The sequence below is a fragment of the Pristis pectinata genome, chromosome 4 (assembly GCF_009764475.1).
Source record: "Pristis pectinata isolate sPriPec2 chromosome 4, sPriPec2.1.pri, whole genome shotgun sequence".
Classification (NCBI taxonomy): Eukaryota; Metazoa; Chordata; class Chondrichthyes; order Rhinopristiformes; family Pristidae; genus Pristis; species Pristis pectinata.
In genome coordinates, this window is record NC_067408.1 from 77,610,234 (window position 1) to 77,634,724 (window position 24,491).

The 24,491-nt window shown below is 40.2% G+C and overlaps 1 protein-coding gene across 3 annotated transcripts in view; it reads left to right on the forward strand.

Moving 5' to 3' along the window:
* The window catches only part of dmd (dystrophin), a 1,415,828-nt gene that overhangs the window by 533,106 nt on the left and 858,231 nt on the right, over nucleotides 1–24,491 (forward strand). For all 3 annotated transcript variants that reach the window (XM_052015085.1, XM_052015086.1, XM_052015087.1), the window contains exons 14-16: nucleotides 7,092–7,193; nucleotides 8,426–8,533; nucleotides 14,870–15,049. In XM_052015085.1, coding sequence (XP_051871045.1) covers nucleotides 7,092–7,193; nucleotides 8,426–8,533; nucleotides 14,870–15,049 — 390 coding nt within the window. The remainder of the gene's footprint in view (nucleotides 1–7,091; nucleotides 7,194–8,425; nucleotides 8,534–14,869; nucleotides 15,050–24,491) is intronic.

The following is a 24,491-nucleotide window of genomic DNA, read 5'->3' on the forward strand; positions in this document are numbered from 1 at the left end:
TTTGGAATAAATGTTTTTTTTTCAGCTTTGTGTTCTTGGAAGAGATGTTTTAGATCGTGCGGAATTTTATTCATGGAAAGTGTCACTTATGTTTTGTCATTTGTATTCTTCCAGAGTTGCCGTCAACCTCATTTCATTGTGAAGTCCATCATTTGGGCTATTGGATTTTTGCACATGGGGCATATGCAGGTTATGGTATCTTGCTTGCCTTTCAAGGGCAATAATTATATTATCCCTCAGGCTACACAGTTATACAAGTAAATATTGGGCAGTATGAGAGTCACATGTGGAATTTGCTTGCATCGACTCATGGGACCAATTTATATCATTAAATCAAAAAATTATGACATCTTCTTGTGCTTAGTACACTGCTCTACTCTCTCTACACTCATGACTGTGGGGTCAGACACAGCTCAAAAGCCATCTGTAAATTTGCTGATGACACCACTGTTGTTGGCAGAATCTCAGATGGCGATGAGGAGGTATACAGGGGTGAGATGAATCAGCTGGTTGAGTAGTGTTGTAACAACAACTTCACACTCAATATCAGCAAGACCAAGGAATTGATTGTGGACTTCAGGAAGGGGAAGTCAGGAGAACACACACCAGTCCTCATTGAGGGGTCAGCAGTGGAAAGAGTGAGCAGCTTCAAGTTCCTGGGCGTCAACGTCTCAGAGGATCTGTCTTGGGCCCAATACATTGATGCAATCATGAAGAAGGCATGCCAGTGGCTTTACTTTGTTAGGAGTTTGAGGAGATTTGGTATGTCACCAAAGACTCTTGCAAATTCCTACAGATGTACGGTGGAGAGCATTCTGACTGGTTGTGTCACTGCCTGGTATGGAGGCTTCAATGCACAGGATCAAAAGAGGCTGCAGAGGGTTGTAGACTCAGCCAGCACCATCGTGAGCACAACCCTCCCTACCATCAAGGACATCTTCAAGAGGCGGTGCCTTAAGAAGGTGGCATCCATCATTAAGGACCCTAACCACCCAGGACATGCCCTCTTCATGTTACTACCATCGGGGAGGAGGTACAGGAGCCTGAAGACCCACACTCAATGTTCGAGGAGCAGCTGCTTCCCCTCCACCATCAGATTTCTGAATGGTCCATGAACCCATAAACACTACCTCGTTATTCCTCTTTTGCACTATTTATTTAATTTTGCAACTTGTAGTAAATTTTATGTCTTGCACTGTACTGCTGCCACAAAACAACAAATTTCTCAACATATGACAGTGATAATAAACCTGATTCTGATTTGGATAGAAACCCCTTAATGTATTCAAGAAATCCATGGGTTGTGCGAGCATCATACAGAATCCTGTGCAGTGACCCATGGAGGCAGTTTCAAGATGACAGTTTGGCATTCAACGTGATTACGGCTGATCTCAGTACCATATTCTCACTCTCTCCTCATACCTCTTGATGCCTTTTGTCTTGGCAACACAGTAGTGCAGCAGTTAGTGTTGCTGCCTCACATCCAGGGACCCGGGTCCAAGCCTTACCTCTGTTGCTGTCTGTGTGGGGTTTGCATGTTCTCCCTGTGACTGATGGGGTTCTGCTGGTTTTTCCAGTTGCCTCCCACCTCCCACATGTCCTGGTATTTAATTGGTTGCTGTAAAATATCATTGGTGGAGGTAAATGGCAAAACGATCAAAGAGGAGTTGATGGGCATGTGAGAGACAATAGGTTGCAGTGCAACAGAGGAATGAGGAGAGGGAGAACATGCCTGATGAGAGTGCTGTCTTGAAAACCAGCACTGGCTGAACACTTTATTTCTGTGTCAGATTAAGTAGCAAGTAATTATCTCCTCAAATTTATGCAGCAACTTGGCTTCCACAGTCTTTTGTAGTTGAGAATTCCACAGGTTCAGCTCCCTCTGTGTGAAAAATTTCCCCTCATGGTAAACATAAATATCTTGCCCGGTATCCTGAGACTGTGATCCATAATTCTTGAATCCCTGCATTCAAGCCGTGTCAGAACTTTGGATGTTTAAATGATGTTGCTTCTCATTTTTCTAAACTCTTGTGAATGCAGGCCTGATTAACCCCAATCTCTCCTCATCTGACAGTCCTGCTGTCCCAGGAATAAGGAGAGAGAAGAGTAGAGAGAATCTTTATCACATTCCACCCTCTGCCACTGTGCCCGAGCAGCTGCAGCACATTTTCTAATTGGGACTGGATATTTAATATAACTCCCATAATTTTACTTCAGTCTCTGTGGCTTATCTCCCCATGAATTATTCTGCATTCATTAGTGGTCACAGTGTAACTTGTACTTGATTAGCCTTTGCAGAATATCTCCCAGAAGGCTTAATAGTTCTTGAATGCCATGGTGTCTTTTCATTTGAGTCTGCCACTGAACGTGTGACAGCAAATGCCAACATACCTCCGAATGTGTCGGCTCTTGGTGTGAATACTTGTCAGTTGGCATGTACAAGGTCAGCATGGAGAAATGTTTTTCATATACCTACCTGCCACTCAGTGCCAATTGTAAACCTGCGTGGGACAGATGTAATTATATATATTCACAGCTTCAGATGTTCACAGAAGAGATCTATGGGATATCCTGAGGTGACTTTGAAAATGTCTTGGTTTTTCTTTTCTGGGAAAAGCTGACAGGCCAATTTTACTAAGTGTTGGGAGTCTGTGAAGTGCTGATGCTGCTGTGCATGCAGTGCAAGGATTGAACCAGGAGAGGTTTTGGTTTGTACAGCTTAATATCAGAAGCAGGCAATACAGATAGTTATCTGCTGAAATTGCATAATATCTAAATGGATTCATCACTGTAACTTGTTTGGTGTTGCTTAAAGCAAGGATGATGAGAGTATTCAATGCAAAAAGATTAAAATGGTTTCCACTCAGGGTAACACTGTCTCACTCCTCCTGTTTTGGATTCACTTGGTGAGAGGAGAGCTTATTTCTGAAATTAGAATTCAGGATTATTTAATTTTACATTAACAGTCTGCCAGTGACACATTGTTTCTGAACCATGCGTTTGTGCATGCACTTTGTGTGCTTCATTTGCTCCTGAAACTGAGCACCTTTGGAAGATGGACTCCTGGCAGGGGAAAGCACTAACTTCTATCAACTGATATACAAACTGAGCTTTTCAGTGCCAAGTGTCAGCATGAAGCATCAGTGAGTTGGCACGATGATACGGGCAAATTTTTGACTGTGGGATGTGGGATTAGCTCCTTATATTGCTCTCCTGTTATTGGTTTGAGCTGATACAAACATAGATTCAAAGTAGTTTGAAGAATTATTCAGGCTTACTTGAAGAAGTCTCTGCCTAACTACAATCAACACATCACCTGCAATACTAGAGGACTCAACACTCGACCACTGCTACACCACCGTCAAGAATGCCTACCACTCCATCCCTCGCCTGCACTTTGGTAAATCCAACCATTAAATGAATATGCCACAGTTGTCACTGACTTCATAAGGACATGCGCAGATGAGTAGGTACCCACAAAAATGTTCCAAGTCTTCCCCAACCAGAAGCCCTGGAAGAACCTGGAGATTCACAATCTGATGAGGGATAGATCTGTGGCATTTAGGGCTGGTGACCCAGAATCATAGAAGAAGTCCAAGTATGATCTCCAGAAAGCCATTGAGAGCACAAAGAGGCAATTTCAGACTAAACTGGAATTGCAGGTGGTGATGAGTCAGTTTCCCAGAGCGAGATAGGACACCTGGTTGCGTGGTGCTCCAACAGCAACCTCTCGCTCAATGTCAGCAAAACTGAAGAGCTGATCGTTGACTTCAGGAAAGGGAAGGAGGGTGAACATGCACAAGTCTACACTGGGGGATCGACAGTGGAGAGAGTCAGCAGCTTTAAATTCCTGGGTGTTAACATATTGGATGACCTATCCTGGGCCCAGCACATAGTTGTAATCATAAGGAAAGCACATCAGTATCTGATTCTTCGGAGGTTAAGGAGGTTTGGCTTGTTACCAAAAACTCTAACTTCTGCACATGAACTGTAGAAAGCTGTACCGTTGCTCTAGATTCCAGCATCTGCACAATCTCTTGTGTCTGCTGTTGAAAGTATACTGTCTGGTTGCATCATGCAGCAACTCGAAAGCACAGGAACGTAAGAAGCTACAGTGAGGAGTGAACTCTACCCAATACATCAGGCACATCCCTCCCCACTGTTGGTAGTATCTGAAGAGGCACTGCCTCAGAAGGCAACCTCATCAACATCTGTCATCATTCCTGAACCAACCGGCAAGACTCTAATCACCATAATCACTGCAGTTTAGCAACATTATGATCACTTTTCACTAAAATTGACTTTTTTTTGTTCTAATTGCTTCTTTCTTGTAAAAATTGTGTATAATTAAATGTTTTTCTTGTGAATGCTCCTTATATGATGCAATCTGCCTGTAATGCTGTTGCAAGTAAGTTTTTCATTGCACTTATGCATACATGTACTTGTGCACATGACAATAAACTCGACTTTGACTTCTTAGTCAGATGTTCTTCATGATAGAATTTATGATCACTTAGAAAGACAGGGACTGATTGGGGTAGTTAGCATGGTTTTGTGAATGAGACGTACTGCCTCGTCAATCTGATTGAGGGGCAAGTTTTTCACACAGGTGGTGGTGAATGTATGAAACAAGCTGCTGGCAGAGGTGGTAGAGCTAGATATAATTGCAGCATTTTAAAAAATATTTGAACACGTATACGGATAGGAAAGGAATAGAGAGATACAGGCCAAATGCAGGAAAAAGGGATTAACGTAGATTGACATCCCTATCAGCAGGGATGAGTCAGACCAACTGGCCTGTTTCTGTTCTGTATGACTCTGTGAGGCAGAAACTCCCATCTCCCATTTGAACACTTAGGCTTGATGTATTATGAATCATAAACATGATATAGATGTACTTTAGTATGAAGGCCTTGTGGATCAACTTTCAATCAACCTGAACCTTACAATTTGCATCATGTTGCCCTTTCCATAACTTATTTTGTTTGTTGGAAAATTATTTCGACATTAAATTGGAGTCTTTATTCCCAAATGTCTGTGTCTGCCCCCTTTAACCTATTGTAATATTATCATTGTAATCTCATAAATCAAGTAAATGCTGTAATGTGATTTGCATCAGTACCCAATGACCCGTGTAATTTATTAAAGTGGAGCCCTTGATTTAGCATTAAAATGCTAAACTTCAAAATGCAAACTTATGAAATATAAAAAGTGAGTTCAGGGTTTCATAGAAGTACCAAGAAATGACCTTGCTATAATAGATTTTAATTTAAAAAAAGCTCACAAATATTTGCAGACATGAATAATTGAATTCCATTCAGCTTCCCATTATTTTCAAAGCATATTTTATCCAAATAGTCTCTGTTTCCTCACCATTAGGTCCAGGGGCAGTCAACACTTCTGAAGATAAAAAAACTTATCCATAGATATGACAGTGTACTTTACCATTGCTTTATGTGTGATGAGCACACAATTCTCCCACTGACCCAACAGGGTTGGGGCAAGGAGTCTGCAGATTTGAAATTGGGTTGGTGACATCTGTCGTGATCCTTATGTTGATGTGAGGAATGGAGGTAAATCATATTTAAATACCTTTCTGTTTTATCTTTAAGGTTCAGCCCCTGATTGTGGCCAATATTTCCTTTCTTTTTCCTGCCCAATCCCATCCACAACCCCTCTCCTTAATCACCAACTTGCCACTTGATGGGTCTTGTGTTAGTAATCAATATGCTTCATCCAACTGGTCTTTACAGCCAAGATATCTGAAGGGTCTTATTGTAATAACGCAGGTGCTTGCTCCAAACTTTGGGGATTCTTTCCTTCAGTCTCTTCCCCTGCAGTGTAAGTGGACTTGTTTAAGGGTCAAAACAAGGCCCTTGAAATGATCCGTATAATACTCATCGAAATTTTTTTTAAAAGGCCAATGAGAGTAATGCACTTAACTGAAAGTTACTTAGATTTTCCGAATGTTGAAAGAATGGTGCCACCAAATAGACTCACGAATGCAGGCAGGGCATGTGGAATCAGGAACAAGTCGAAGGCTGGATAGCCAGCTGTTTGTAAGACAGACAGGAGGGAGAAGGGTGTTGGCCAGTTCTTAAATGTCAGAAGCTGCAAAGTGGGATCCCAAAAGAATTAGTGTTTTTTATCCTTTACATGAGCAATTCAACTTGGAATCTGAAATACAATTTATTAATTTGTAGTTTGCCTTAAATTGGGGCAGTAGTCTAGACTGGGTAAATCTTAAAAAAATAAAGGTGTTAAATAGACTGGAGGATCAAAGGGATTTGGATACACGTGCACAAGTTAATAGGACCCTGAATAAAAACAACCAAGCATGGAGGTTGACTTCAAGGGGGATGAAATTGTAAAGCAAAGAAGATAAGTGAAACATGATTGTTCAGCTCCAAGCATGATGCACTGTTTTGGTTGCTGCTTTATGAAAAGGATGTGGAAGCACCGGAGAAGATGCATGAGCAATTTGTAAGGACAGTACCAGAAATGCAAGGTGAAGCCCATCAGGAAGAGATGAACAATATCGGTCTCTTTTGTCTTTGGAGGAAGGAAAAGGCTGAACATTAACCAAAAAGAGGGAATGAAGTAGAGATTTTGAAAGAGCAGACACAGAGAAAAGTGAGGAAAGACTTCTGAGGAAGTTCAAAATAAGAAAACTGTCAGTTTCAGATGGTCACCAAGAAATCAAATAGGAATTTAGAAGGAAGTGCTTTACCTAGAAATTGCTTGCCTGCTTTGACCAAAGAAAATGGCTGAAGTAAGTTGTAAGCATAAGTAATCGAGGGGCACTGAAAGACAAGATTTTGCTGGATAATAGGAATTGGATTAAGATGACACAGAGGAAGCTCCTATAAACAGGAACATGGTTTGCTGGGGCAGATTAGGATTTTCTGTGCTGTAACCTTGATCAGGAATGAGTATCTTCTATCTCTGATGAATTGCTGTCAGAGTTTGGAGTCCCATTAGAATACCAGAGCAAAATTGAGACTAAGTGATATTTAACTGGGGCTAGTGTGAAGCCAAGGAGTTTTTGTCTTCTATAAGCAACTTATTGTTTTAATTTGATTGTGTTGCAGATTCTTGGAGAGAGATGGGCGGCCATTTGTAAATGGACTGAGGAACGCTGGGTACTTTTGCAAGAGATCCTTTTTAAATGGCAGTATTTTACTGAAGAACAGGTATCTCACCACCAATTACCTTTCACACATATAACCCCAATTCATCCTGAAGCAGATTACTGGTATCTCAAAAGGGCTCTATTTGGTCTTGATACTTGGATTGGCCACTAGCCAATTGCTCTTCAGCCATTTTTGCTAGTGCTATGTACATAACTTGCACATTTGTTCTCATTTTCCAAATGTACCTCAGTGCATCCAAGGAATTCTTAAAACTATTTGTTTTCTTCCAGGTAACTCTAACAGAAATACAGGTGGGTGGTAGGAGATTTAAAGGGCGACTGAGTAGATTCTAACATTAGAATAGTGAAATCAATATCCATTTTAGAATGGTTTTGATTAATATTAGAGATCCTTGCAGCACAACATTGAAGATGAACAGGAATCCATGGTCATCCTGGCCAGAATTCTAAGTCCATCTAGTTCCACAGATGATCTGATCATGCATCTGTATGATGTTTGTGCAACCTTGGTGTGGCAGCAGTTTATTTAATGAGAATGAAGCTATTTTGAGATGTTTTATATGGGTATAGTTATAATGCTGTCTAATTGTAGCTTATTTCATATCCTTATCCTTGTGTCTAAAGTCAAAAAAAAAGCTATTCTCTGAAAATGATGTAAGGATGTTTAAAGGCGTTGGCGTGCAGAAAAAGAAAGTTAAACAGCCATAGCATATAATATGTTTTCACACTAATGATAGCAAAGCAATGCCAATCAGTTATGAATTCATGGTATTTGGAGAAAGTTTGCAATGACTCTTGTCTGTGACATTGTTGGTGCTTCATTGTGATTTTCTTGTGGATGAATAAACCAAGCCACAGGTAATTTCTAACTATTTAGCATTTCTTCCTAATCATGGTTATGGAAATTAGTTTTTTTTTTGGTTTTCAGCTATAATCCTGCAAAAAAAAAACAAGCAGCAGTATGATTCACCTTTGCTTGTCACCTCTTCTGAGCAGCTGGCTGAACCTTGGAAGCTAGCAGGTGACAACTTACATGCAGAATCTTGAATCACCAGCACTGCTTAATTATGGACAATGGTTGAATAATCCACTTTGTCTTTACACCAAAGACTTTTTTATTTCCATTGAACGCGTGACATGTTTGTAACAAACATTTTTGAGAATTAGGCAGTAAGATGTTTGGGCATTCCAAATAATAAGATATGATTAATTGTTTCTATTTCAGTTTGGCTTCTGCAGTGTTTTAAATGCAAACTTTCCTCTTTGCCTTAGTGCCTATTTGATGCCTGGTTGGCGGAGAAGGAGAAGTCAGTGAGTAAGATTCAGACTTCTGGTTTTGAAGATCAGAATGAGATGCTCACTAATCTGAGGAAATTAGCGGTGAGTGCAATAGTTATTGGAAAGATGTTTCCATTCAAGTGATGGATTAATAATTATAATATCAAGTATCTGCAAGCTATTTTACTGAGTGATCATGTCACCTTTTTTAGTTTACACAACCAAGACCACTAAATGTTGCTTTCTAGTCATTGAATAAATGAATCCTGCACACAACTTCTCAGTCGTTGTTTGTTGTCCTTTTTAGTTTTTTGACCTGTTCTCCATTAATTTTCTTACTGTAATGCATCAAGGATAGATTCACTGTCCAATTTTATACCTCCATTCAGGTTGCTTTGTCCACCGATCACAGTCAGTCTATTCCACCAATGCCTTTACTAGCCTATGCACACTCTCTAATAGGTCAGACTGCATGGCTGACATCCAGTTCCTGGATGAGTGTCAAGTCCTTCCAAATTAATATTGGGAATACAGAAGCTAATGTCTTTTGTCCTTGTCACTGATTCCATTCTCCTTCCTAACAACTAGCTGAAGCTGGACCAGAGCTTGGTGGCATATGTGGCTCCAAGCTGAGGTTTGGGTTATGTATCTGCATTCTCACTTTCTACTTGCACCTCTGTAGCATTGCCCAATTCTCCACTTTCAGGTTGCTGAAACCATCAAGCAAGCATTTGTTCACTATTCTTTTGCACTCCTGTCTGTCTTAGAAACATGAAGTCAGCCACAATCTTGCTGCTTGCATCATTCCATTCACCCATCTCCACCATATTCTTTGGCCCACCTTGTCTTCTTGTTAATCATCTCCCCAATTTTAGAACTGTTACAACTTCTCTCAGACCCCTGTAATGTCTCTTCTGTTCCTTTTTATGTAATCTTCAAGCTCACTACCCCTCTGAGATTTGTGTTCCTCCAACACTAGACTCCTGCACATCCCTGAATTTAATGATTCTGCCATTTCTGCCAATGCAATCAGTTGCCATTTTTTTTGTAATTTGTCTTCTTTTCTCTTTTTTTGTTATTTTGCTGCATTAAAGGTGTTGTGCAATTATTGTCTTATTGCTGTTCCTTCTGTGGTATCCACCACAGCTACAACCTTTTCTAACAGTGACCCACTCTCACACTCTGGCAGTGCTGCTGCGTGTTTGAGGCTGATGTAGTCCATTCTCTCTGTTCCAAAAAGAAATCATCACCTGCCTATTTTTGGCTCCAATCGAGAAGAAACTTTTCTGTAGTGACTCCCTGGCTTGATCCAGCTTTTTGGCCCTGTGACACAGCATGTCAAAGTACTAACTAACAATTTCAGCAGGTGGTTTAACAATTTAAATATGAGAAGGAGCATCTGTTAATATCAAGGAAGCTTCTGTCAGACTCCTGTTCTGCTGCAAATGAGAGCAGTCATCCTTTGAGTGCTCAGACACATCCAGCCTGGCACCCAGCTGCATTCTGAATGCTCCCTATGTCCTTGGTTTCACTTGACTTCTTGCAAATGTTTGCTACTTATTCAGTCATGATTTTATAATGGATTTAGTTTTCAGGAATCTAATTTTACTTATTTGAATCCTGTAATGTGTGCAGGTAATATTCCAACTTTCTTATCAATACCAATTTAGTATTTCGTATTTATTAATTTATTTGTTCCTCACACTGGTTATCCTCCTCCCTTGCACACCAGAGCTTACACTTCTTTGACTTTACTTCAGAAATGTTTCCCTTTACACTTAGATTCAATCTTCTCATTCTCTGCACATTCCTGTGGATTTATTCTTTTTGAAGCCCAGTGACTGAAACAATATACAGTTCTTCAAACGTCTCACCAATACGTTGTAAGGTTCCAGTGTACGGTACTCTTTCACTTGTGTCTCTATAAGCACTCTCTTGCTTATGCCTCTTTTATAATGTGCTTTCAACATTGAGAGTGGCCATATCAGTGTTATCACCCACCTTTTCTCCGAGATGATCCTATCCCTTAGCTGTCTTCTGTCAATGAATCATCCAAGATGATGTACATTGGTTGACGTGCTTGTTTCAAAGAATTAATTTTGCAAATGGCTAACTTGATCCATGAGTGGATATGAAGGAAGGAGTCCTAGTTGGCCCGATGTTCTCTCATCCGCACCTCTTTCTTCTCTTTCCCTTTTATGTTACTCGATCTCTTTCAAAGGCTGTTTTGAAGCCACCTTTTATCCATTCTGATTCTACCATCAATTCTGAGGAATTTTACTTTAGTTATAGATCTCTGATGTCAGAATTTATCATGGTGGTTTCCAGCATAAGCTTCATTGATAACAACCTCAGAGGGAACAAGTTTGTCAAGAAAAGAGTTCTTGCTTCAAGTTGAAGCAAGAAACAAACTGCTGGAGGAACTCAGCAGGTCAGGAAACATCTTTGGAGGCAGAGGGATTGTTGACATTTTGGGTTGAAGCTGTGCATCAGGACTGAGAGGGGAGACAGCCAGCATAAAGAACTGTCTGACCTCAAGTTCCTCCAGCATCTTGTTTGTTTCTGCAGATTACAGCATCTGTTGTCTCCTGTGTCTCCTTTTAACTTTGAGTTGGCTCTTTCTGAAGGAATTTATAGCTTGTGCCTTCAGCTGAGTATGACACTGAAGAAAGAATACAGATTGGCAAACAGGAAGGTCTGCTACACCTCTCTGAATAGTTAGACTTGCTGTTTGCTCAACAGGGAGGCTTGCTCTGTGAAAGGCCAAAAGCAGCATGGGCCTCCAAAAGTAATCAAGGACACGTGTATCCACATATACGTGACAGATTAAAGTCGTCAGAGGGACCTGTGAGATTTGAGAGTTAAATGGAAAAAGGACTGATAACATATTACGGGTGAAATGGAAGCAAAAAAGTTACAAGTTAACGTCTTGATTTTTATTGTAAATTCAACAAATGTAACAGCTGACAGCTGAAATTCCCCACTATTAATTATTTACTTCCTGGGGCAGAGGAATTGATTGGTTATCGTTAACGATTGAGTTGTTAGGGTGCTGCTTATGCATTGATTTCTTGACAAATTTCTGTGGTGGATAAAATGGGCAGTGCGTATGCAGTTCAGCAAATTCACTCAAATTGCTAGGAAGGTAAGGATAAGATGTATTTTGCAAAGCTAAACAGTACAAATCGACTGATGACATGGAAATCTACAAAATTCATGGGGTATCTGTTCTGCACTACAAGTTGCTGGTTAATGTGCATGTTAGTTATGACACATCATTCACACACGGTTGTTATTTTGGTAACATGTAAGCCAAAAACAAGAAATAATTTTGGCTGAACAAGAGAAAAAGATATTTTCATCAACACATTTGCCATCATTGTTCTTCCAGTACATGAAGAGAATTCTTTTTTCTTCATCTCCAAACAGTTCCCCAGTAATTTCCAGTGTCCAAGTCGAGCATACCTCAGTGATACAATTGAGGGATATCCTGAGATGTGTTCTATTTTCCTGTTTTACCCAGGACAAAGCTACCCAATTAGACTGGAATGAAATCTTTTAATTTTTTTTCAAACATGCTGCTTGTTAGTGTGACATATTCACCATTATAATAAACGGCACAAAAGGATCTAATTGCCTTTTTCCATTCAACTCAAATCATTGGCAAAGGTAAGTCTCCTGTAATAACCAAATTTGCAGAATAGAATCCACCTCAGTATTGGTCCTTTGGTTTTTCTCAATACACCAACAGTTCACTCCTATAGATGCTAAAATGTGTAACAGAAAATCCATTTTAAAGGAATGAGTCAGATTATGATTAATTCTGAACAAAAAAATGTTTTTCTTCTTATGGACTTCCAAAGTTATTCATCAAAATAATTATGAGTTGGTTGAAAGAAACACTTAAAGCTATGTTTAAAAACTTGTATGAAGCTACCGCACTAGAAATGTACTTAAAAATGCTACATTGTTCCAGGAAATTTTCAAGTTCTCACAATCAAGTTTTTCCACGCTTTTGTTCCTTCATCTTAAAATGTCAGAGATGTTGATCAAAAGACTAGCAACCAATAAAAAGGGAAGCACTCTTATTTCTGGGTACAGTTCTGGATTCCCACCACTCTTTGTGTGAAGGAGAGCTTCTTGACATTACCCTTCAGTGGCTGGTTTTAATTCCACGATCAGACCTGCTAATTTTGGATTCTTGCCCCCATCAGCAGATAAGGCTTCTCTCTCTCTCTAACCTTTCAAATCCTTCAATTGTCATAAATACTGAAATGACATCATTATTTTATCTTTTCAGCTCAAGGGAATAGAACTATCATCTGTGCACCGTGACCTCTTAATTTAACCTTCTTATCCACAATGGCACATTGATAAATCAACATCCCACTCCTCCAAAACTGACACAGTCTTCCAGATCTGAACACAGTATTCCAGATGCAATCTTAATAAAGTTTTATACTTTATTTCATTTACATTCCAGCCCTCTTGTGATGAAGGATAACACTCCATTAGCCTTTCAAATAATATTTTGTCACAAAATGCACTACAGACTCTTAGCACCGCTATGCTTGGAAGTGTAAAGTCAACCAGGGTCCGTGACTTATAAATACAAATGGAACACCTACGAGATGTCATGGGTTTGATGCAGTCTTGCAAGGTGTTGGTTGAGATCTTTAAAATTCAGGGCTGAGTGATGAGTCGGTGGTGATTTTCCATGCTGTAATAATGGACTGACATTCATCTTGAACAATGCAAGAATTAAAAACAAAACCTACTACAAATACTCACCAGGTCAGGCAGCATCTTTTTGAGAGAGGCACAGAATGAACATTTCTAGTCTGTGACCATTAAACACAACTGGATAATGTAAATTTTAAGTTTCATGTGAGTGCAGAGACCAGGAAGACGGTAAAGGGAAAAAAAAACACAAAGGAAGCTATGTGGTTAAGTGGATGGCAGGAGTGATTAAATGGGGGAAAAATTGGGTAACAGTTGGATGTAATGAAAAGGTGGGTCTGACAGAGGTGTGAATGATGCACTTACTTTGTTGTCCAAAGTAAATGGAAGCTGCAGTTATCATTTGAAACCTGAAGTCAAGGTGATGTGGGAAGAGAGTTAAAATGGTGTGACTGGGCCTGGACTGCAGACCAATGAAAGCATTCTTCAAAATAATCACCTGATGTGGAACTTCCCTCCCTGATGCAATGAGACTGTGCTATGAGAAACAAATGCTGCATATTAAGTTTGTAAGAGAAGGCAGAAATCACTGTTTCACTGAACATGAAGCTCAATTGAAGCATCTTCATCTCTCACAAATTTGTTTCTATTTGCCACCTTTTTGGAGAAGACGAGAGTTGAAGTCCTTCACTTTATCTTCCATTATGTGGTCTGATTCTAATAAAAGGAAACTGTGTCAAAGTCAGAAAGCATCCATCTGGACAAGCAGCATCTATTGATAAAGAGCAAGGCTGTTGCTGGGATAAGCCATTCCTCAGGGCTGCTTTAAATTTTGATCAAAAAATTCTGAAAGCTCACCCAGTAAAAACAGTCCCAAATCAGGAGAACTCTTGAATCAATGGAGATTTTATTCCTGCTGTTCCTAATAAATGCTGCTCAACTCGACTCTAAAGTTACTGACCTCCGAGCAGCTATCACTCCACCTTCTTCCCTTCCTCTCAAGACTCCCATGATCTGCACTGTCCCCCACCCAAATCCCAACCAGTTTCCTATGTAGCTCTGTTTTTTCTTTTCCCCATTTTCATTACATTTCCTTCGATATGGAATTATCTTCACACCCTTTCTTCTCCCCTTCTCTGTTATTGTATTACTGTCCAGGTGATCTGAGATCATGAATTGATTTGCAGAGAATGACATGGTCACATGCAGAAACTGAAACCCGCTAACGGGCCATAAATCATGGGCACTTGGGTGAAGCATATTTCTGGTGTGGGGTATGCACAAGCAGAGGTTCAAATCTTTGAGAAAATTGGAGAGTTGCCAAATTTTGACTGCAACCCGGCAGTCAGCTTTTGTAGCTTCCACTGAGATCGGCACAGATATTTGACAACGTGGGGTACAATGTGCTTGCTGAAAAATTAAACTGACAGGAATACACACTGAAAGGTGGAAATAACATGGTCAAACATTCAGAATACTTCCAAGATGTACATTAATATGTTCAAAAGCTTATGTTAACTGTCAACTGAAATGATGACATATAGTTCGATTAAATGTTTGTATTAACTTTATAGTATCATTTATGCCTTGTGAGGGATGAAAGGTCCCTGGAGAAGCTCTCCTTTATTCCTGAGTTATTCCAGAGAATGAAAGAAATGTATTCCCAGCTGCTCATACATTAGTGTATGAATCGTGCATCTCTGATTCATTTATTTGTTAACTGCCTTTTTTTCAGTTGCATCTTTTCTTGATCACCAGGTTCTAAAAGGAGAGCTGGAGCAGAAACGACCGGCAATGGATAAACTCTGTGCCCTCAGCCAGGATCTTCTTGCGTCTCTACAAAATAAGGTTGTGGCTCAGAAGGTTCAGGCAAGGCTCGATGAATTTGCTCAGCGTTGGGATGATCTTGTGCAGAAACTCGAAAATAGCTCTAAGGAGGTATGTCATCAATACTCAGAGACCATATATTCATTAAATATATTGTTTACTGCCCTCGAACCAGCTTGGGTCTCCAGACAAGGCTGGCATCCATCCAACTGGACTATTTGAAGTAGTTCCCTTGCAGCTTAGGTTATTTAGATGCCTGGTGCAGTGCTTGCTTTTAAATTTGCTAATTTATTTGAAATGAGTAGAAGCTATATCCACATTTATATTGTGCTCATTAAAGTGTAAGGGAATTATCATACAACATTAATTGCAGGTATTCCAGGTCAGGTTTATGTGCCATAGGTACACAGTTAATTCAAGTCTGTTTCAGCAATATGCTTGAAACAAAAGCTCAGGGGGCAGTAACTTTCTGTACAATTATGAAATTTTTAATTCACACATGCTTTTTGTGGAATGTAGCATCAAATTTATGGGGACTTCCTGGTGGAGCATTCATTTGCTCCTTTGGTAGACACAGCATTACACTCACAATTTAGGAGATGGAGAAGAGGATTAGCAGGAAGAAAATTTTGACAAAAAAAAACTGAAAGAGGATCTGAAAGGAATAGCTGCAAAGTCGGAAGTTCTTCGGAAAGGTCAACCTGAAAGTTCAACTTTTTCTCCCTGCATAGATGTTGTCTGACCTGCTGAGTGTTCTCATCATTTCTGTTTTTAATTGAGAAATCAGTGCTTGTTTGTGAGGAAAATTGATGTCCAGGAATTCAAATCGTAAACTTGCAGAAGATATAAAGTGACAGAGTTGGTTTGATATACTTCTGTCTGATCAGTATTTCAGATTTAATTAGTGTTTATTGATTTATTGGTTTATTGGTTTATTATTGTCACTTGTACCGAGGTACAGTGAAAAGCTTGTCTTAGAAACCGATCGTGCAGGTCAATTCGTTACACAGTGCAGTTACACTGAGTTAGTACACAGTGCATTGATGTAGTACAGGTAAAAACAATAACAGTACAGAGTAAAGAGTCACAGCTACAGAGAAAGTGCAGTGCAATAAGGCGCAAGGTCACAACAAGGTAGATCGTGAGGTTATAGTCCAGCTCATTGTATAAGGGAACCGTTCAATAGTCTTATCACAGTGAGGTAGAAGCTGTCCTTAAGTCTGGTGGTACGTACCCTCAGGCTCCTTTATCTTCTACCCGATGGAAGAGGAGAGAAGAGAGAATGTCCCGGGTGGGAGGGGTCTTTGATTATGCTGGCTGCTACACCAAGACAATGAGAGGTAAAGACGGAGTCCACGGAGGGGAGGCTGGTGTCCGTGATGCGCTAGGCTGTGTCCACTACTCTCGTGCATCTTTGTAAATGACAGAAGGGTACAATAGAGGGGAAATGGTGAGGAGTGAATAATTCATTTGTTTAACTGTCACCAATCAGAGCGTAAGAGGAGGGAAGACGGAAGTTAAACCTGTTCGTGGCAGAAAAGAATTCTTCCTTTACTCAAGCTGACCAGAGCAAGGCTGAAATATTGGTAATAAGAGCTCTGTGATAAGAAGACAAGGGAAATCTATAAAACTCAGAAGCTATGGCTGGCTGATAGAGGAGATGTTTACCATTTAGGATCTTAAGCAGGCTTTACAATAGTGGGTGCTTGATTACTAGAAGGAAGGCGATGGAGTGCCTTGGCTGATGGTGCACTGCCAAGACAAAAAAGGAGTTCATTGATTTGACTTGCTTGAAAAGTAGAAAATTATCATGATCAGTAGTGTGATAGGAAAAAACAGATGGATTTGGTGAGATATTTCAGAGATTGTTTTCGCCACAGGAGATCAAAGTTGGAAGGCTCAAAGGAACTAAAGATGCTATTAATTCAATTATTGAATGTGATTTGATCAAAAATTAAAGCAGTGAATGTGAAAGGAAGTGGGAAACGCAAATGAGAAACATGACATGAGAAAAACAAGCGTTGGTTAACTCTGAGTGAGAAAGATAAAGTCAGGATTTACAGTGATGGCACATAATGGAATGCATGTTAAAGCAAGAGGAAGAGGCAACAAATGGATAAGCTACAATTCTGGAGGTTATGAAGGTTATTTTAGTGGATGTATCTGCTGGTTGTACGTTTTCTTAATTTTAGCAGAAAAAGGAGAGAGCAAGAGTAAAAATCACAGTTGTATCAAAATCAATGAGTTGGTAGGTTCCGTATATTTTGATGTCCATATATGACATGGAAAGAGGACACTTTGGCCCATTGAGTCTGCTCAAAGAGCAGTCCCGTAACCCTAGCAGTGAGAGTGGTGTCTGTTGGAGGGTTCAGTGTGTCTCTGTGCCATTGATCCAGACTTTGCTGGTTCTTGCTGGCAGCTCCAAGCAGAAATGTTGACATTTCTCAGCCAGGCGCGAGTAGGTTTCAGGACTCCTGCATGGACGTGGGAAGTCCCAACTTTCTGTTTGCCCCCTGCTCACAGTGAGAATCCTGAGTACTTGGGCTTCTTTTTCATCCTCCACCAGGTTGGTTTCCTTGAGTCCTTTAATTGTGCTGCCAAGAATTGAGGGAAAATATCTAATTATTCAGATTTGTTTTTAATTTGTATGTATTATTTCAGCTTTGGAGTGTATTTAGTTTGGCACACAAAAACAACTTTCAGTGAAAAATATAATTAGTTCTTAACAGTTTTTAAATATTTCTGATCCATGGAAAAGCCTTGACAGCTTTAACAGCTGGATGTGGTTTTGTCAGTCGCCAGTGTCTTCTGGAGAAGTTTTGTGGGTGGGACTTGACCTGGCCCACCCACATCACTCTAACACATCACTCAAAGGCCTATACATTTGGGTCTGAGATTTTTAAAAAAATTTTATTTACAGCGTGGTAACAGGCCCTTCCGGCCCAACGAGTCTGAGCCACCCATTTTAAACCCAAATTAACCTACCCGTACGTCTTTGCAATGTGGGAGGAAACCGGAGCACCTGGAGGAAACCCACGCAGACACGGGAGAACGTACAAACTCCTTATAGACAGCGACGGGAATCGAACCCCAATCGCTGGCGCTGTAATAGCATCGCGCTAACTGCCACGCTACAGTACCGCTATTACATCTAGAGGGAATAAAAGATTCCTTGACCTGAGAAAATTAAATAATATTCCAAGACTTGTGTTGAAGTAAATGTTTGGAGAGGGGAGAGATTAGTTGGAAATAATCAGAAGGGAAATAAATAAAGAATAGGTCCCCTTTCTATGTGTGAAGTCACAGGAGATGGGTGAACTGTTACATGCATATTTCTTACCTGTATTTACTGTGGAGAAGGTCATGGAAGCTAAGGAATTGGGAGAAATGAATAATGATGTACCAGAACATTACAACAGAGAAGGTGCTCGTGATTTTAAGGCATGCTGAGGTGGTTAAATCCCTGGGGTCTGATCAAGTGTGTCCTGGGACATTGTGGGAAGTGATGGAGGAAATTGCAGGGGCCCTGGAAGAAATAGTTGCGTCATCTTTAACCATGTGTGAGGTACCGGAAGACTGGAGGATGGCTAATGTTGTGCCTTTATTTAAGAAGGGCTGCAAGGACAAGCCAGGAAACTGCCAGCTGGTAAGCCTAACATAAGTGATGGGAAAGTTACTGGAAGGGATTCTGAGGGACAGGATCTACCAGCAAATGGAAACGCAGGGACTGATGAGGGATAGTCAGTATGGTTTTGTGCGTGGGAAATCGTGCCTCACAAATTTTATTGAGCTTTTTGAGGAGGTAACGAAGAAGATGATGAGGACAGGGTGGCAGACGTTGTCTCCATGGACTTTAGCAAGGCCTTTCGCAAAGTCTTTGACAAGGTATGGAAGGGACCTAACCTGGAAGGTTGGATCACATGGGATCCCGGGTGAGCTTGCCAATTAGATACAAAATTGGTTTGATTGAAGGAGACAGAGGGTGGTAGTGGAGGGTTGTTTTTCAGATTAGAGGCCTGTAGCCACAGGAAACAGTGCTGGGTTCACTCTTGTTTGTCGTCTGTATTAATGATTAAGATGACAATGTTGTTAACATGGTTAGTCAGTTTGTAGATGATACCGAAATTGCTGGTGTAGTAGACAGTGAAGAAGATTATTTAAGTTTACAACGGGATCCAGATGAACTGGGGAAGTGGACCAAGGAATTGCAAATGGAATTTAACTTGGACAAGTGTGAGGATTTGCATTTTGGGAAGTTAAACCAGGACAGGCCTCATCCAGTAAATCATAGGGCCCTGGAGAGTGTTGTCGAACAGAAAAACCTTGGGGTACTGCTTCATAATTCCTTGAAAATGGTGATACAAGCAGACAGGGTGGTGAAGAAGGCATTTGGCATGCTTACCTTCATCAATCAGAGCACTGAGTACAGGAGTTGGGATGTGATGTTGCAGAAGACTGCACTTGGAGTACTGTGTGCAGTTCTGATTACCCAGCTATAGGAAGATGTCATTAAGCTGGTAAAGGAGCAGACAAGACTCACGAGGATGTTGCCGGGACTGGAGGAGTTGAGTTATAAGGACAGGTTAGGTAGGTTGAGACTTCTTTCCCTGGAGATTGGAGGCTGAGGGGTATCCTTATAGAGGTTTATAAAATCATGAGGGGCATAAAGAAGATGGATGATCAAAGTCTTTTCCCAGGGTAGCAGAGTCTAAAACAAGAGGATGTAGGTTCAAGATGAGAGGGGAAAGATTTAAAAGGGATGTAAAGTTTTTCATTAAGGGTGTGTTGGTATGTGGAACAAACTGCCAGAGGAAGCTGTAGAGGTGGGTGCAATTACAATGTTTAAAAGACATTTTGACAGATACATAGGTAGGGAAGGTTTAGAGGGATAAAAGCCAAATGCGGGCAAGTGGGACTTGCTTGGATAGACATCACAGTTGGATGAGTTGGGCTGAAGGGCCTGTTTCCATGCTGCATAGCCCTATGACTCCAAACTGGCAACTACTTCTGATCATGTAACGACAGAGAAGAGCTCATTGGAGATTGTGAGTTACTGGAGTAGCAATATTCTATCTGAATCAGGAAAATCTGCCTCATTTATTTGGGGAGAGAGAAATTTTGCCTGGTCATTCTTGACAGGCCATTCAATCAAAGGAAGTTGATGGCAGTTAAGGAGAGTCTTATGCCTTGAAACGTCAACTGGCATGTACTTTCTCCTTGGGATGCTTGTTTTCCTGCCAAGCATCTCCAGTGTTTTCTGACTTGAGGCAATTTCCATTATGAGGCAGCTGAGAATATGGGTGATTTACCGCAATGAATACAGAGAATTTCAGCCTTCTCTTCCTGCAAAGCCATCAGGTGGAACTCAGCAGAAAATGTGCATACACAAGAGAAAGATGCTGTGGTACAGAAACCACAAATAATCATAACAAAAATCTGAACTTGGGCCCTGAGGCAGTCACATGACAGCACTTGAAGTCTGAGCTTCACTTGTAACACTTGCAGAGTTCACAATTTGTGAGTTAGGGGTGAGATTCTCATTAATAGTGAAAGCCACACAGATCAAAAATCTAATACCACTGTTGCTGTGTTTCCTTGGGGGACTGTTTAGTGGGACCACGAGCATAAACAAACTAATAATGAAACATTTTGTCAAACAGCAAATGCCTTGTTCTAGGGCTCATGTGCAAGTTAGAAGAAACATCCACTTTATTATTCGAGTTGTTGCATAGGTGAATTGATTAAAAATTAACTGGTGTGTGTGAACTGTGTATCAGAGGAATACTTACTCAATGAAATGGGGATTGTTTGGAACCTAGATTATTTATACTGTTTACCACATATTCATCATCATTCATCAAGCAAGCTCAAATCCCTATTTCTCTTGTAACGAGAAACATTTTTATCAAGACATTTTTGAGTTTTAGTTTCACAGAGCAATACTGCATTTTTTGTCCATTTTGGTTTTGAATTGGCTGCTGATTCTGCCATCCCTACACTTGCTAGAGAATGGCACTGTGGTCACCCCAAGGTAAAACTAAAGTTGAGAGTTCAGTATTTGAAGACCAGAAGTCCAGATCGATGACTGCCAGGATTTCAGGATTTATTATTGAGGTTCCAATGTGCTGCTATCTGCAGAGTTTGCATCCAAAGAGGCTATAGTAATCCAGACATTGCTTTTGTTGAAATTTCAGGATGCTGCTTTCATTTTGCTATTTTACAAGTTGCTATAAATATCAAAAATTGCTAAAATTCAGTTTTCATGTGCAGTATGAAGGCATTTTAAGAAATAAGTTTACCATGTGGTATAACTTTTATACACTGTTGGACAAGCCATTACTGTTCAGTTGTTGGCTGTCAAAGCAATCAAGAATTGTAAGTCCTTCTGAATGTCCTTGATATTTAATAGAACCGGTAAATAATCGATAAACGTTAAATTACCAGAAACTAAAACAAAATTAGCATGAAATGAACAAGATGAAGGAAATACAGTTAAACCTAGCTAAATGTAATTTTATTGTTCTTTGTCACAGTCATTTAAAAAATTAGAACTATCTGTATATTTATTTTCATGCCGCCTTTGTACAGTAATCTTGTCAATCCCGTTCACCTGGCCCTGCAAATTATTTTTTGCCTTGTGCTTGTTTTCCCTTGAGAAAGCCGTGATTGACATAGTTCTACCAGCCTTGGAAGCAGTGACTTTCACGTAATAACAACAGTCTGGATTAAAAAAAAGTTCTCCAGTTCTCCCAGTGAGCAGTAGGAGCTGCTAAAACACGAACAAGGTGATGAGAATGGGTCCTGAGGGTCTGTTTCATGCTGGAGCTTGTTCAGTGGAACACTGTCAGCATTGGCCGCACAGGTCCTGCTCCAAGTATGACGACTTTGTCTCTCAAGTCTCAGTTCCTGTTTCAAAAGATGTTTATTTTCATTTTTCACACCCTCAAAACAAACTCTGATCCTCTTAGCATTGAAAAGACTGTACAGAAGAATAAAATTAATGTAATTTATGCCTGAGTATTTTTCCTTTGAGGCGTTTGCTCACCAAGAGATTTACAGTAAATTAAAAAGACCTCGATATGACTAAATCTTGGAGCAGTGTGCGTGTTAGCTTAGGGAGTGCTGAGGTTGTTCAGTGAGGCCTGATGTACAGGCCTAAAATGGTCAACTTCTTCACGTGACTGGAAACAAAACAATCTGTGGTCAGGTTAGGACATCATTACAAAGTTATTACTTTACAGACCCCAATATCTTGAAGAGAAAGTAAGCCATGAAAGCAATGCCATGACACCAGGAAGGTTCCAGTTCAATTTCTGTTCCGTGCCCAATTAACTAATTTGAAGAAAGATTTGACTGAGGGATAAGAGTGCCACAGGAGCAAAAACACAGGCAAGATTCCTCACTGGCACTGTCACTGTCACTTAATCTCAATGCTGCAAAGCACATGTTTGTCAGCAGTGCCCTATGTGTCCATGTGGCGTGCTGATCTGTTACCTATTCTGACAGAAATATAAGCTGTGAATAGAGGCAGGTAGCGTATGGTTTAAGTTACTCAATTGATATCCTAAGGCCTGGACCATTGTTCCAAAGACAAGATCTCAAATCCCAAAGCAGCAGCTGAGAAATTTAAATTCAGGCAATTAAACGAATCTTGAATCAAAATTAGTATCAGTAATGGTGACAATAAACCATTCGGATTGTTGTAAAAACCCATTTGATTTGTCTACGTCGTTTTGGGAAGGAACATGTCTGTCCTTATGTGTCTGACTGATATGTGTCTCCATATCCACCAATTTATGACTCTCACTTTCCCCTTCTGTTCAGGGGCTATTCAGGATTGACAGTACCTGCCTGCTTGCCAGCAACAACTACACCATGAACAGAAAAATAGCTTAATATATGCAACATGTTGGCAAGTCTCACATGCAAATACATGAAGATGTCTTTTGAGTAGACTGTTGTGTGCATATTTTGATGACTTGTTTTGTTTATCTATCTGATAAGATAGCCTTCCTGTCTCAACCGTATTGTGTAATCTTTCGTATTCCACACATCTCATTCACGGAGTCCCTTTGTGATAAATTGGTGTGGTCTGAAATGGACAATGCTTCTGGGTAAAGCACAATGAAACATAATTGAGACTGCACATGAAGTCTGCAATTGAAATTTGCATTTTCCTCATTTTTCCTTCGTCTTTCTTTTATTGCATATGCAGATAGTTTATTGCTAAATTATGCTACTGTATCCCAGCTTCTGAAAAGAAGTAAATAAGCTTGGGTACCTTTCGGCATGCATAACACATCTTAATCAATTGTACCCTAGCCGTGACATTAGTCATGACGCTGGCTGTAAAGCTGCACAGATATGGCCTCTTGTCATCCCCAACTGGGATTCTGGACATAATGTTCACTTTGACAGCACTCTCATGATTCATAAAGGTGTCTGGTTCATAACATTTTTTTGAAAACATTTGCAGCTTATTCTATTTAATTCACTACAGACTGATCGATTAGTGTGCTGGTGCTGCAATTTTAATGAAGTGTTAAGTTTGACATTGCTCCTATTTGGGAAGCAGAATCTGTCATGTTGGAACGTCAGAGCCTGTCTCTATGGAATGATATACAGCTTTACTACTTTAAAGGATCATGCTTGTCCCACCCCTTCATACACAGACAAAATTAAAATGAAAACCGAGCAAGTGGCATTCTTAACGTGCCATATATCACCTTTATAAAGTAGATTATCTCGAGACATCTGTAGATGCAACCTTAGTTATTGTTGATGCTTTCTGTGGTTCAGTTGATAAAAAGTTTTATATTAAAAATCACACATGAAATGCATGAACCAGGCAACTCTTAGTATGCTGATTTTTGCTCTTCTGGTTGACTTTGGTTCCTATTTGCTTTGCAATCTGGAGCGGCTAAATGCTGTTTGATTAACTAACACTTGAAAAATAAATGAGACTTGAGGTTGGAGGGGCCGGGGAAATGAAACTCTGGATGATCACTGAAGATATTACATTTTTATTGCTTTATTGCCAGTGTTTCATTTTGTATTAGAATTCTGTGATTAAGCCAGCAGATACTGGTGCAGGAGAAGCAGCTGCAGTGTCCTTATTGGCCTTGCTAAGATAAGTGAAGATGAAAGTAGTGTTATTAAATATTAACAATGGTACTTCAATGGCACAGCATGCAGTTCACTTTTGAGTGTGCAAGTACAAACTAATGGCCAGAATTGTATTTGGCGCAGCCTGCATCACGAGTGCAGTCTCCAATGCTATCCCGGTGGCCAATCTAAACTTTTGCGGCTGCAAGACTCCCATTGACCTTGCAGCTGTCCTGTGAAGTGGCCAGGCCTCGGGCAGTAGAACCGAAGGTCTACAACCGCTCTCCCCAACCATCTTACTGTCAAAAGCCTTTACAATTGTGTCTATATCTCTTTAATGATCAGAGATATTCAAAAATAGTTGAAGAAAATTTAAAATTATTTAAAAGCACATTATCTGATATTAATTAAAGGTATAAATATTCATTTGAGGACAAATGAACAAAAA